Source organism: Heptranchias perlo, chromosome 2 (genome assembly GCF_035084215.1).
Source record: "Heptranchias perlo isolate sHepPer1 chromosome 2, sHepPer1.hap1, whole genome shotgun sequence".
NCBI lineage: Eukaryota > Metazoa > Chordata > Chondrichthyes > Hexanchiformes > Hexanchidae > Heptranchias > Heptranchias perlo.
In genome coordinates this window covers 162844983-162857085 of record NC_090326.1, presented here as the reverse complement: position 1 = coordinate 162857085, position 12103 = coordinate 162844983, and the positions used below count along the sequence as shown (strand labels likewise).

General features: G+C 52.6%; 1 protein-coding gene across 2 annotated transcripts in view; it reads left to right on the top strand.

The window, feature by feature from the left end:
• Nucleotides 1–12103, top strand: part of gars1 (glycyl-tRNA synthetase 1) — a 43715-nt gene that overhangs the window by 19283 nt on the left and 12329 nt on the right. Inside the window, exons 7-12 of one of the 2 annotated variants that reach the window (XM_067968418.1) lie at nt 1863–2008; nt 2234–2383; nt 4423–4585; nt 7374–7538; nt 9428–9536; nt 10868–11012. In XM_067968418.1, the coding sequence (XP_067824519.1) occupies nt 1863–2008; nt 2234–2383; nt 4423–4585; nt 7374–7538; nt 9428–9536; nt 10868–11012 (878 nt within the window). Of the gene's footprint in view, nt 1–1862; nt 2009–2233; nt 2384–4422; nt 4586–7373; nt 7539–9427; nt 9541–10867; nt 11013–12103 lie in introns of both variants that reach the window. The other variant, XM_067968427.1, reaches the window with a different exon arrangement.

The following is a 12103-nucleotide window of genomic DNA, read 5'->3' as shown; positions in this document are numbered from 1 at the left end:
ATGCATCGCTCACTACGCGGTGTCCATTCCTCTTTGTCTAATGACATTAACAGAGACCATCTTGCCCAAGAGGCGTTGAATGTCACACGTCCACTATCTTGTTGACCGTCCAGATTAACACAGCCCAGTTTGGATTTAAAGGCCCTTTGCTAGAGCATAGATTTCACACATTTCCTTTCTTTCCTCCGATTTCCCCCCCCCCCACCCCCTCTTCTTTTTCCCCTTACGTTCTGAAGGGGTTCGCTTACACTGGGGTGCAGCTCACCCTGCTCTGTTGGTTCCTCTGGGCACTAAAGATCCCAGGGCAGTGTTCGAAGGAAAACAGGGAGTTTTTTTCCAGTGTTATAGGAACAGGAGGAGGCCATTCAGCCTCTCGAGCCTGCTCCGCCATTCAATTAGATCATGGCCGATCTGTACCTCAACTCCATTTACCCGCCTTTGCTCCATATCCCTTGATATCCCTGGCCAACAAAAATCTATCGATCTCAGTCTTGAAAGCTCCAATTATCTCAGCATCCACAGCCTTTTGGGGGAGAGAGTTCCAGATTTCTACTACCCTTTTTGTGTCCCGGACAACTGAAAAAAACCCCAAATAGCCGGTGATTCAGACTAGCTGGTCAAATTAACTGTGGGATCCTGCTGTGTGCAAAATGGCTGCAACACTCACCTATCTCTCTCCTAGTCTATCCCATGCACGTACTCACATGTTTATGTAGGTAAACACGGCAGCCGCTTTGTGCACAGAAAGATCCCACAGTTCCACCTGGAGAATTTATATTGCAGAATTGGCTGACTGACAGTTTGTTGAGCCTCTGTTTTTAACTAATCCAGTGAGGTAAAGCAATGTCTTTATCTATACTTGAGCATCCAAGCTCTCTCTCTCACACGGGGAAGATGCAATCAAAGTGAAGATTATGGGGAAGGTGGTATCTAAATGAAGATTATGGGGAAAGTGCTATGTAAATGAAGATTATGGGGAAGGTGCTATGTAAATGAAGATTATGGGGAAGGTGCTATGTAAATGAAGATTATGGGGAAGGTGTTATGTAAATGAAGATTATGGGGAAGGTGTTATGTAAATGAAGATTATGGGGAAGGTGCTATGTAAATGAAGATTATGGGGAAGGTGCTATGTAAATGAAGATTATGGGGAAGGTGCTATCGAAATGAAGATTATGGGGAAGGTGCTATGTAAATGAAGATTATGGGGAAGGTGCTATGTAAATGAAGATTATGGGGAAGGTGCTATGTAAATGAAGATTATGGGGAAGGTGCTATGTAAATGAAGATTATGGGGAAGGTGCTATCGAAATGAAGATTATAGGGAAGGTGCTATGTAAATGAAGATTATGGGGAAGGTGCTATGTAAATGAAGATTATGGGGAAGGTGCTATCGAAATGAAGATTATGGGGAAGGTGCTATGTAAATGAAGATTATGGGGAAGGTGCTATCGAAATGAAGATTATGGGGAAGGTGCTATGTAAATGAAGATTATGGGGAAGGTGCTATCGAAATGAAGATTATGGGGAAGGTGCTATGTAAATGAAGATTATGGGGAAGGTGCTATGTAAATGAAGATTATGGGGAAGGTGCTATGTAAATGAAGATTATGGGGAAGGTGCTATCGAAATGAAGATTATGGGGAAGGTGCTATGTAAATGAAGATTATGGGCAATAAATGCTGGCCTTGCCAGCGACTCCCACATCCCATGAATGAATAAATTATGGAGAAGGTGCTGTGTAAATGAAGATTATGGAGGGGTGATATCTCAGGGCAGATTTTGTAAAATCTGCTGAAGGTTGTTTCCCTTATTAGTTTCACAAAGAAATGGCCCTTAATTTTGTTTGTTTTCATTTTTAGATGGACAACTACAGTCAACAAGAGCTGAAGGATCTGTTTGTGAAATACAACGTCAAGTCCCCAATCACCGGGAACGACCTGTCCCCCCCCATCTCCTTCAATCTGATGTTTCAGACGTCCATTGGACCCAGTGGCAACATGCCGGGGTACGATATATTACCCGCCACGCGAGGGCTGCGTACGTTCCACCAGAGTCCCTCGGGGGGGGGGCGGTGGCAAGAAGTTGCATTGAATGTATTCGCATCATGAATACATTGGGGGGGGTTTTAAAGTATATCTGTAAATTTGTCTACCTCACTCGCCGCAGTGATTTTCAGTTGACACAGTTGCCGTGCGGTGACTGCTTTTTAAACCCCCCGTTATATTTCCAGGTACCTCAGGCCGGAAACTGCCCAGGGAATCTTCCTTAATTTTAAACGGCTGCTGGAGTTCAATCAGGGAAAGCTTCCCTTTGCTGCTGCTCAGATAGGAAATTCGTTCCGGAATGAGATCTCCCCACGATCGGGCCTCATCCGTGTCAGGTACGGGCTCTTTGTCTTCCATTTATTTTTGTCTTGCTGTTTTTTGTTCTCTTTCTTTCTCTCTCTCTCCCCCCACACCGTCCCTCCCTGCTTTCTCCTCTCTCGCCGATTTTATTTCGGTTAAATACTCGAGTCTGTCCACGGTTAGGTAGTTTGGGAGAAATTTTGAGGCAATCCTCCACCTGTCACTGCCAGTTTCTTCCGGAGCGAACAGGAGCGAGCTGCTGTTCATTTAAAAGAGCTTAGTGTTTCCTGGGTTTTACTTACCTTAATTTTTTTGTTATTCCCCGAGTGCTCTTCTCTTTGTGCCTCATTTCTGGCACAGTGAAAGGACCAGGCAATAAATATCACTGCGTGCCAGCCCTACCCCCTGGAACAGGCGGTGAAACAGGCAGCCCAACCCCCTGGAACAGGCGGTGAAACGGGCAGCCCAACCCCCTGGAACAGGCAGTGAAACAGGCAGCCCTACCCCCTGGAACAGGCGGTGATATAGACAGCCCAACCCCCTGGAACAGGCGGTGAAACAGGCAGCCCAACCCCCTGGAACAGGCAGTGATATAGGCAGCCCTATCCCCTGCAACAGGCGGTGAAACAGGCAACCCTACCCCCTGGAACAGGCGGTGATATAGACAGCCCAACTCCCTGGAACAGGCGGTGAAACAGGCAGCCCTACGGCCTGGAACAGGCGGTGAAACAGGCAACCCTACCCCCTGGAACGGGCAGTGATATAGACAGCCCTACCCCCTGGAACAGGCAGTGATATAGACAGCCCTACCCCCTGGAACAGGCGGTGATATAGGCAGCCCTACCCCCTGGAACAGGCAGTGATATAGGCAGCCCAACCCCCTGGAACAGGCGGTGAAACAGGCAGCCCAACCCCCTGGAACAGGCGGTGAAACAGGCAGCCCTACCCCCTGGAACAGGCAGTGAAACAGGCAGCCCTACCCCCTGGAACAGGCAGTGATATAGGCAGCCCAACCCCCTGGAACAGGTGGTGATATAGGCAGCCCAACCCCCTGGAACAGGCGGTGAAACAGGCAGCCCTACCCCCTGGAACAGGCGGTGAAACAGGCAGCCCTACCCCCTGGAACAGGCGGTGAAACAGGCAGCCCAACCCCCTGGAACAGGCAGTGATATAGGCAGCCCTACCCCCTGGAACTGGCGGTGAAACAGGCAGCCCTACCCCTGGAACAGGCGGTGAAACAGGCAGCCCAACCCCCTGGAACAGGCGGTGAAACAGGCAGCCCAACCCCCTGGAACAGGCGGTGAAACAGGCAGCCCTACCCCTGGAACAGGCGGTGAAACAGGCAGCCCTACCCCTGGAACAGGCGGTGAAACAGGCAGCCCAACCCCCTGGAACAGGCAGTGAAACAGGCAGCCCTACCCCCTGGAACAGGCAGTGAAACAGGCAGCCCTACCCCTGGAACAGGCAGTGATATAGACAGCCCAACCCCCTGGAACAGGCGGTGACGCGGGCAGCCCTATCCCCTGGAACAGGCGGTGACGCGGGCAGCCCTACCCCTGCAGCGGGCGGTGACGCGGGCAGCCCTACCCCTGCAGCGGGCGGTGACGCGGGCAGCCCTACCCCTGCAGCGGGCGGTGACGCGGGCAGCCCTACCCCTGCAGCGGGCGGTGACGCGGGCAGCCCTACCCCTGCAGCGGGCGGTGACGCGGGCAGCCCTACCCCTGCAGCGGGCGGTGACGCGGGCAGCCCTACCCCTGCAGCGGGCGGTGACGCGGGCAGCCCTACCCCTGCAGCGGGCGGTGACGCGGGCAGCCCTACCCCTTACAGTGGTTTTGGCTGAAATCCCACCATTCCCCAATTGTGAAATCTGGTGATTTGCGGGCTCGCAGCAGAAAGTGATGGTGAAAAGCTGGCAGTGAAATCCCAACCTGCTCACATCCCTACCTGGGCTGGCCTATATGTGATTGACTCTTAATGGGCTTCTGAAGTGCGGGGGGGACGGCGTAGTAGGGCAGAGAGAATTTCTGAGTGCAGCACGTGAAATGGTGACTGAAAAATCCCTTTTGCTGTTCAGGGAGTTCACGATGGCGGAAATCGAGCACTTTGTGGATCCCAGTGAGAAGAATCACCCCAAGTTCTCCACAGTGGCAGATCTCCAGATACAGCTGTACTCCAGCCAAGCCCAGACCAGCGGGCAGTCGGCACAAAAGATGCGCCTCGGAGATGCTGTAGAACAGGTAACACTCGGTAGACGCGCACGCATGTCCGTGTCTGCGTGGGCATGTGCACGCGTGTCTGTGCGTGTTTGTGTGTGTGTGTGTCTGTGCGCGTGCATGTGTTTGTGTGTGTGTGTCTGTGTGTGTGTGTGTCTGTGTGTGTGTGTGTCTGTGTGCGCGTGTTTGTGTGTGTCTGTGCGCGTGCTCGTGTTTGTGTGTGTCTGTGCGCGTGTTTGTGTGTGTCTGTGCGCGTGTTTGTGTGTGTCTGTGCGCGTGTTTGTGTGTCTGTGCGCGTGTTTGTGTGTGTGTCTGTGCGCGTGTGTGTGTCTGTGCGCGTGCGTTTGTGTGTGTGTGTCTGCGCGTGCTCGTGTGTGTCTGCGCGTGCTCGTGTGTGTGTGTCTGTGCGCGTGCTCGTGTGTGTCTGTGCGCGTGCTCGTGTGTGTCTGTGCGCGTGCTCGTGTGTCTGCGCTCGTGTGTGCGTGTGTCTGTGCGCGTGCTCGTGTGTTTGTGCGTGTGTCTGTGCGCGTGCTCGTGTGTTTGTGTGTGCGTGTCTGCGCGTGTTTGTGCGTGTGCTCGTGTGTTTGTGCGTGTGTCTGCGCGTGCTCGTGTGTTTGTGCGTGTGTCTGCGCGTGCTCGTGTGTGTCTGTGCACGTGCTCGTGTGTGTCTGCGCGTGCTCGTGTGTCTGCGCGTGCTCGTGTCTGTCTGTGCTCGTGTGTGCGTGTGTCTGTGCGCGTGCTCGTGTGTTTGTGCGCGTGCTCGTATGTTTGTGCGTGTGTCTGTGCGCGTGCTCGTGTGTTTGTTTGTGCGTGTGTCTGCGCGTGCTCGTGTGTCTGTGCGTGTGCTTGTGTGTGCTCGTGTGTCTGCGCGTGCTCGTGTGTTTGTGCGTGTGCTCGTGTGTGTGCTCGTGTGTCTGCGCGTGCTCGTGTGTTTGTGCGTGTGTCTGCGCGTGCTCGTGTGTTTGTGCGTGTGTCTGCGCGTGCTCGTGTGTCTGTGCGTGTGCTTGTGTGTGCGCGTGTACACGGCAGGCCGTAATCCAAACTTTCATCCCTTCGTTGTGCTATCCTCCAAATGTCCCGTGGGATCTTCCTCTAAAAGACCCTTCTGATCTTTTCTAAAGCATCTTGGTTCTTACAGACTAAAACCGTTTTTTTGAAAGAAAATCATTCTTGGGATGTGGGCGTTGCTGGCAAGGCTGACATTTAATGTCCATCCCTAGTTGTCCTGGAGAAAGTGGTTGTGGGCCTTCTGAGTGGCTTGCTAGGGAACTTCAGAGGGCAGTTAAGCATCACATATAGGCCAAACCGGGTAAGGACGGCAGGTTTCCTTTCCTAAAGGACATTAGTGAATCAGTTGGGTTTTTAGTCCAATTCGACAGCTTCATGGTCACTTTTACTGATACCAGCTTTTTATTTTAAGCTGAATTCAAATTCTCTAAACTGCCCACAGTGGGAATTGAGCTCACGTTCTCTGGATTATTAGATCCGAATGACCCTTATGGTGATGACGCTGGGTTTGGCCTGAGTGACCCTTATGGTGACCGTGCTGGGTTTGGCCTGAGTGACCCTTTTGGTGACCGTGCTGGGTTTGGCCTGAGTGACCCTTGTGGTGACCGTGCTGAGTTTGGCCTGAGTGACCCTTGTGGTGACCATGCTGGGTTTGGCCTGAGTGACCCTTGTGGTGACCGTGCTGGGTTTGGCCTGAGTGACCCTTGTGGTGACCATGCTGGGTTTGGCCTGAGTGACCCTTGTGGTGACCATGCTGGGTTTGGCCTGAGTGACCCTTTTGGTGACCGTGCTGGGTTTGGCCTGAGTGACCCTTTTGGTGACCGTGCTGGGTTTGGCCTGAGTGACCCTTGTGGTGACCGTGCTGGGTTTGGCCTGAGTGACCCTTGTGGTGACCGTGCTGGGTTTGGCCTGAGTGACCCTTGTGGTGACCGTGCTGGGTTTGGCCTGAGTGACCCTTGTGGTGACCGTGCTGGGTTTGGCCTGAGTGACCCTTGTGGTGACCGTGCTGGGTTTGGCCTGAGTGACCCTTGTGGTGACCGTGCTGGGTTTGGCCTGAGTGACCCTTGTGGTGACCGTGCTGGGTTTGGCCTGAGTGACCCTTGTGGTGACCGTGCTGGGTTTGGCCTGAGTGACCCTTGTGGTGACCGTGCTGGGTTTGGCCTGAGTGACCGTTTTTCTCTTGCTCTGTGCGTTCTTGTAAAATTTTGTTTTTCTTTTTGAAAACGAAGACGGTTCCTTCCTCCAGCGGCTGAGCATTGACCAGGGAGAAAAGATTTGAGATTCTTAAGGGAAAAGAGATAAACTGAACCTCGACCAACATGTTCGAGATTTGCCACTAACTCTGGAACCAGGGGACCCAGGGTCAAGTTTAGAAGGGGGAAGGTGCGGCCTGTGTAGATTCAACCACTTCGCACAGAGGGTGGGGAATTTGAGACAGATCAACCACGATCTAATCAAATGGCGGAACAGGTTCGAGGGGCTGAATGGCCTGCTCCTGTTCTTGCTCAGCGAGGCAGGCTGTGTGGGAAAAGTTAAGGGAGGGTTGGCCAGATGTTGGGGGGGAGTGGCGTTAGTTTTTCGGATGCGCTGTGGGGTGGTGTGTGTGTGTGTGCGCGCGCGCGTGTGCGCGTGTGTGTGTGTGTGCTCGCTCGCGCGCGTGCTCGCGTGCGTGTGTGTGCGTGTGTGTGCGTGTGTGTGTGTGTGTGTGTGTGTGTGCGTGCACGCGTGTGTGTGTGCGTGCGTGCGTGTCCCGATCCGGCACTCAACCACTGACCAAATCTTGCCTCCTCCTCTTCCGTTGCAGGGGACCATTGATAACTCGGTGCTGGGGTACTTCATTGGGAGGATTTATCTCTTCCTGATAAAGGTGGGAGTGTCGGCCTGCAAGCTGCGGTTCCGGCAGCACATGGAGAACGAGATGGCCCATTACGCCTGCGACTGCTGGGACGCCGAGGCCAAAACATCTTACGTAAGTGGTTTCCGTCGGTGCCGACTCGCTCATCGGACGAGAGGAGCCCAGAGGGGGCGGGCTCTCTCTGTGGGGGTGGGGGGGGAGGTCGGAGAGTTTAGACTCTCATTGCAGTCTGGTTTTATTTGAATGCCCGCTAAGCTCGTCACTTGATGCTGTTTGATGTTCCAGCGGGTAAACAGTTTTATCTTTATATCCCTCCCCCCACCTTCGTCTCCTGAATTTCTGACCTTTGTTCGGTTCTGGGCACCAACACCCCCAGTTGGTCGAACAGATTATTTTCCCCATCCTCAATATTTTTATAACTAATCAACGAGAATGTTGAAAGAAAAATAGGGAGGATGGGGGGATCACCGTTTTTGTAATGCCGCTGTGAATGTTTTTCCTCCAGGGGATTACTCTTCAATTCCCGGATAGTCCGGGACAAACCTGGAGGGACGGCAACCCCCCCACTGTGCACCATTCCCTATCGGGAGAAGGTGCTGAGCTGCTCTCGGCCCTCGGCACCCGTCCACTGTAACTTCAACCACAGCTTGGTTAACATGTCTCCCATTCTATCCCTCTCCGGTCAGGGTGGAGTGTCTCTGGTTAACATGTCTCCTGTTCTCTCCCTCTCCGGTCAGGGTGGAGTGTCTGCGGTTAACATATCTCCCGTTCTCTCCCTCTCTGGTCAGGGTGGAGTGTCTCTGGTTAACATGTCTCCCGTTCTCTCCTCTCTGGTCAGGGTGGAGTGTCTCTGGTTAACATGTCTCCTGTTCTCTCCCTCTCTGGTCAGGGTGGAGTGTCTCTGGTTAACATGTCTCCTGTTCTCTCCCTCTCGGGTCAGGGTGGAGTGTCTCTGGTTAACATGTCTCCCGTTCTCTCCCTCTCCGGTCAGGGTGGAGTGTCTCTGGTTAACATGTCTCCTGTTCTCTCCCTCTCGGGTCAGGGTGGAGTGTCTCTGGTTAACTTGTCTCCTGTTCTCTCCCTCTCTGGTCAGGGTGGAGTGTCTCTGGTTAACATGTCTCCTGTTCTCTCCCTCTCTGGTCAGGGTGGAGTGTCTCTGGTTAACATGTCTCCTGTTCTCTCCCTCTCGGGTCAGGGTGGAGTGTCTCTGGTTAACTTGTCTCCTGTTCTCTCCCTCTCCGGTTGGGGTTGGGTGGGAGAGCCGGCATTGATTCGGAGACGCCCGAGCTGGCGGAGGTTAGTAGACGCCGTCTGTCTGGCCGACGCTGAATTTTCCCAGCCAGCTGTGCCCTGGAATCAGTGGAGTGGTTCCCCCACCGGGAGCTGTGGGACTTCGTGCGAGGGAGGGAGCAGGGCCGGCCAGTGAGGGGGGAGGGGGTGGATATAACATTGAGAAAGGGACTAGCTCCTATACAAAACCCAAGTGCTATTAGCTGAAGCGATCACAAGACACGTCCCATCCCACCTTCCCGTGCTCTGTAAAAGGCAAGAAAATGGACAGACCTCATCGCATTTGCTGACGTTGATCAGGCTTGGGCCTGGTTGGGAGACTGCCCTCTCTCCCCCAAGAGGCTGCGGATGCGGGGGGTCAATTGAAATTTTTAAGACTGAGATGGATAGATTTTTGTCGGGTAAGGGTACGAAGGGTTACGGAGCCAACGCGGGTAAATGGCGTTGAGGTACAGATCAGCCATGATCTAATTGAATGGCGGAACAGACCCGAGGGGCTGAATGGCCTCTTCCTGTTCCTATGAATATCTGAGCCATGAGTTAAACCGTATTCGGTTAGTTTCAATCAGGCAAGGAGTTAGAATAATTTTTGGCCCTTTTGTTGCTGTAATTTAGGTTTTTGATGAATGACCGTTAGCAGGAATGATTATATGATGGACGTTCCTCTCTCACGCCCTCTCACTCTCACACTCTCTGTCTCTGTCTCTCTGCAGGGCTGGATCGAGATAGTCGGCTGTGCTGATCGATCGTGCTACGACCTTGCCTGTCACGCCAGAGCGACCAAGGTGCCGCTAGTTGCTGAAAAGCCTCTGAAGGAGCCGATATCCTTCTCAGCAAGGAGCCCCCTCCTCGGGGTTTCAGTGGAGTTAGTGTGAGGTTGCAGTAACCAAGCACCACTCCTCATTCGTCGCTCACCGATGATGTTCGAACTGTTTTATGGTGACTTACGGTTGGATATCGGGTAAAAGATCGAAGGATCGAGCAACATTTAAAGGGTGGCTCGGGATCATGTGGGTGGAGAGGGGGAGGGAGGGGGTTCATTGCCCTGCACCCCAATTCCTAAATCCGGCATTTGGCCCAGGAAAGAAAGACTTGCATTTATATATCGCCTTTCACGATCTCGGGACGTCCCAAGGCGCTTTACAACCAGCGAAGTTCTTTTGAAGTGTAATCACTGTTGTAATATAGGAAAATGCGACAGCCAATTTGTGCACAGCAAGATCCCACAAACAGCAATGTGCTAATGACTAGATAATCTGTTTTTTTACAATGTTGGTTGAGGGATAAATATTGGCCAGGACACTGAGGAGAACTCCCCTGCTCTTCTTCCACTAGTGGCCATGGGATCTTTTACGTCCACCCGAGGGGGCAGATGGGGGCCTCAGTTTAACGTCTCATCCGAAAGACGGCACCTCCCAACAGTGCAGCGCTCCCTCAGTACTGCACTGGGAGTGTCGGCCTGGATTAATGTGCTCAAGACTCTGGAGTCTCAGAAGCGCGTGTGCTACCCACTGAGTCACACTGTGAGAGGTAAATAAACTTCACATCCTTCTCTAAATATTCACTGTGCGCCGGCACTTGTGCTGAAGGTTAAAAATGGCGAGTGACCACAAGGCCTGCTCACCAACCTAATCGGGTTCTCCCTGCAGGTCTGGGCTGGTCGCCCTCCAACACCTCATCCCATTTCTTCCCACGTGAGAGGAGGCAGCGGGTGTCAAGAAGGTCTCGAACTGTGCCTGACCCCCTCCGCACTCCGTATCCCAGGACACGGATACTTCCCACCGTGGGTGACTGGGCGGCGGCGGTGTGAAATGTTATCCTGCTGCAGTAGAGGGGTGCTCGTGTGTGGTTGGACTGAGGCAGATTGTTGGGGCAGTGTAGAGGGAGCTTTAACTCTGCGTCTGATCACCTAGGACTGCTCGATGCTGGCACCGGGTGCCTGAAATGGAAACTCTCACCTCGATGAGCACAGACGACTTCTCAATAATAATTTTTAATAAACACACACACACACACACACACAAGGCCAATATCAAAAGTGAGCTTTGATGGAGTTTGGTAGAGAAACAGGTTAAACGCTGCAGCAGCTAACACGAGCGGAGGGCGTTTATGGAATTGGGCGCAGGCTGCATTTCCCTTAACTTCAGTGCACAAAACTGTCAGCATGGTTCAGTTCGAACCCAACAAGGGGGCCATTGGCAAGGAGTTCAAGAAGGAGGCCAAGATTGTGATGGAGTACTTGAATGTCTGTGACGGTTGTTACATCACAGACGCGGAGAAGGAGCTGAACGAAAAAGGGTAGGTGGTCCTAAATCATTTTGGTTAATGAATTGATTAGAACGGTCGGGACTGGGTTAGTTTGGAACGCATTGCTTCCACCTAGTCTGGAGTCCACTCGGAAGGTTTCTTGGCTCTTTCGGGTCCTTGGTGGAATGAGTGATAGGTGGCAGGCCAGAGGCCCCCTTGCTCTTTCCCCAGAGGTTATAATGAGCATGGCAGGAAAGGGAGCTGCCTGTCTGCAGGTCTCAGCCCAAAGCACTAGGTGGAGCACCACACCACGAATAGCACATTCTCACTCATTACAGCAGCGAGCTGTAGGGTTTTGGGCTGGACACTACTGGGGTTGGAAAGGGAAGACCAGGTCATGTGCCAAGCAGTGGCCAGGTTGTCATCGAGCTTGGAAAAGTAGGAAGAAGGAAAGACAGAGTGGGTGGGAAGCTCCAGAGGTGGGAAGCTCCAGAGGTGGGAAGCTCCAGAGGTGGGAAGCTCCAGAGGTGGGAAGCTCCAGAGGTGGGAAGCTCCAGAGGTGGGTTACCCGTTTGGGTCTCTTCACCTTCCCAGCAGGTCCCGACTCTCTGCAGCCTGGCGGGAAAGATCCGGAAACTTCTCAGCTTGGCCTGAGTTAAAATCGCAGTCGGGGCCCGATGAAGTCATCGGACTGGGTCTGCATATTTAGAGAGATTATGTAGTACAGAAATCACTAAAAGCTAGTTGGCAGGTACAAAAAATAATTTAAAAGGCCAATGGAATGTTGGCTTTTATCTAAAGGGCTGGAATACAAAGGGTGGAAGTTATGTTACAGCTGTACAGAGCTCTGGTTAGACCCCATCTGGAGATACTGCATTCAGTTCTGGGCACCGCACCTCAGGAAGGAGATATTGGCCAGAGTACAGCCCAGATTCACCAGAATGATACCAGGGCTAAAAGGGTTAAATTATGAGGACAGGTTGCATAGACTCGGCTTGTATTCCCTCGAGTATAGAAAATTGAGGGGTGATCTAATTGAGGTGTTTAAGGTGATTAAAGGATTTGATAGGGTAGATAGAGAGAAACTATTTCCTCTGGTGGGGGGAGTCCAGAACAAGGGGGCATATTCTTAAAATTAGAGC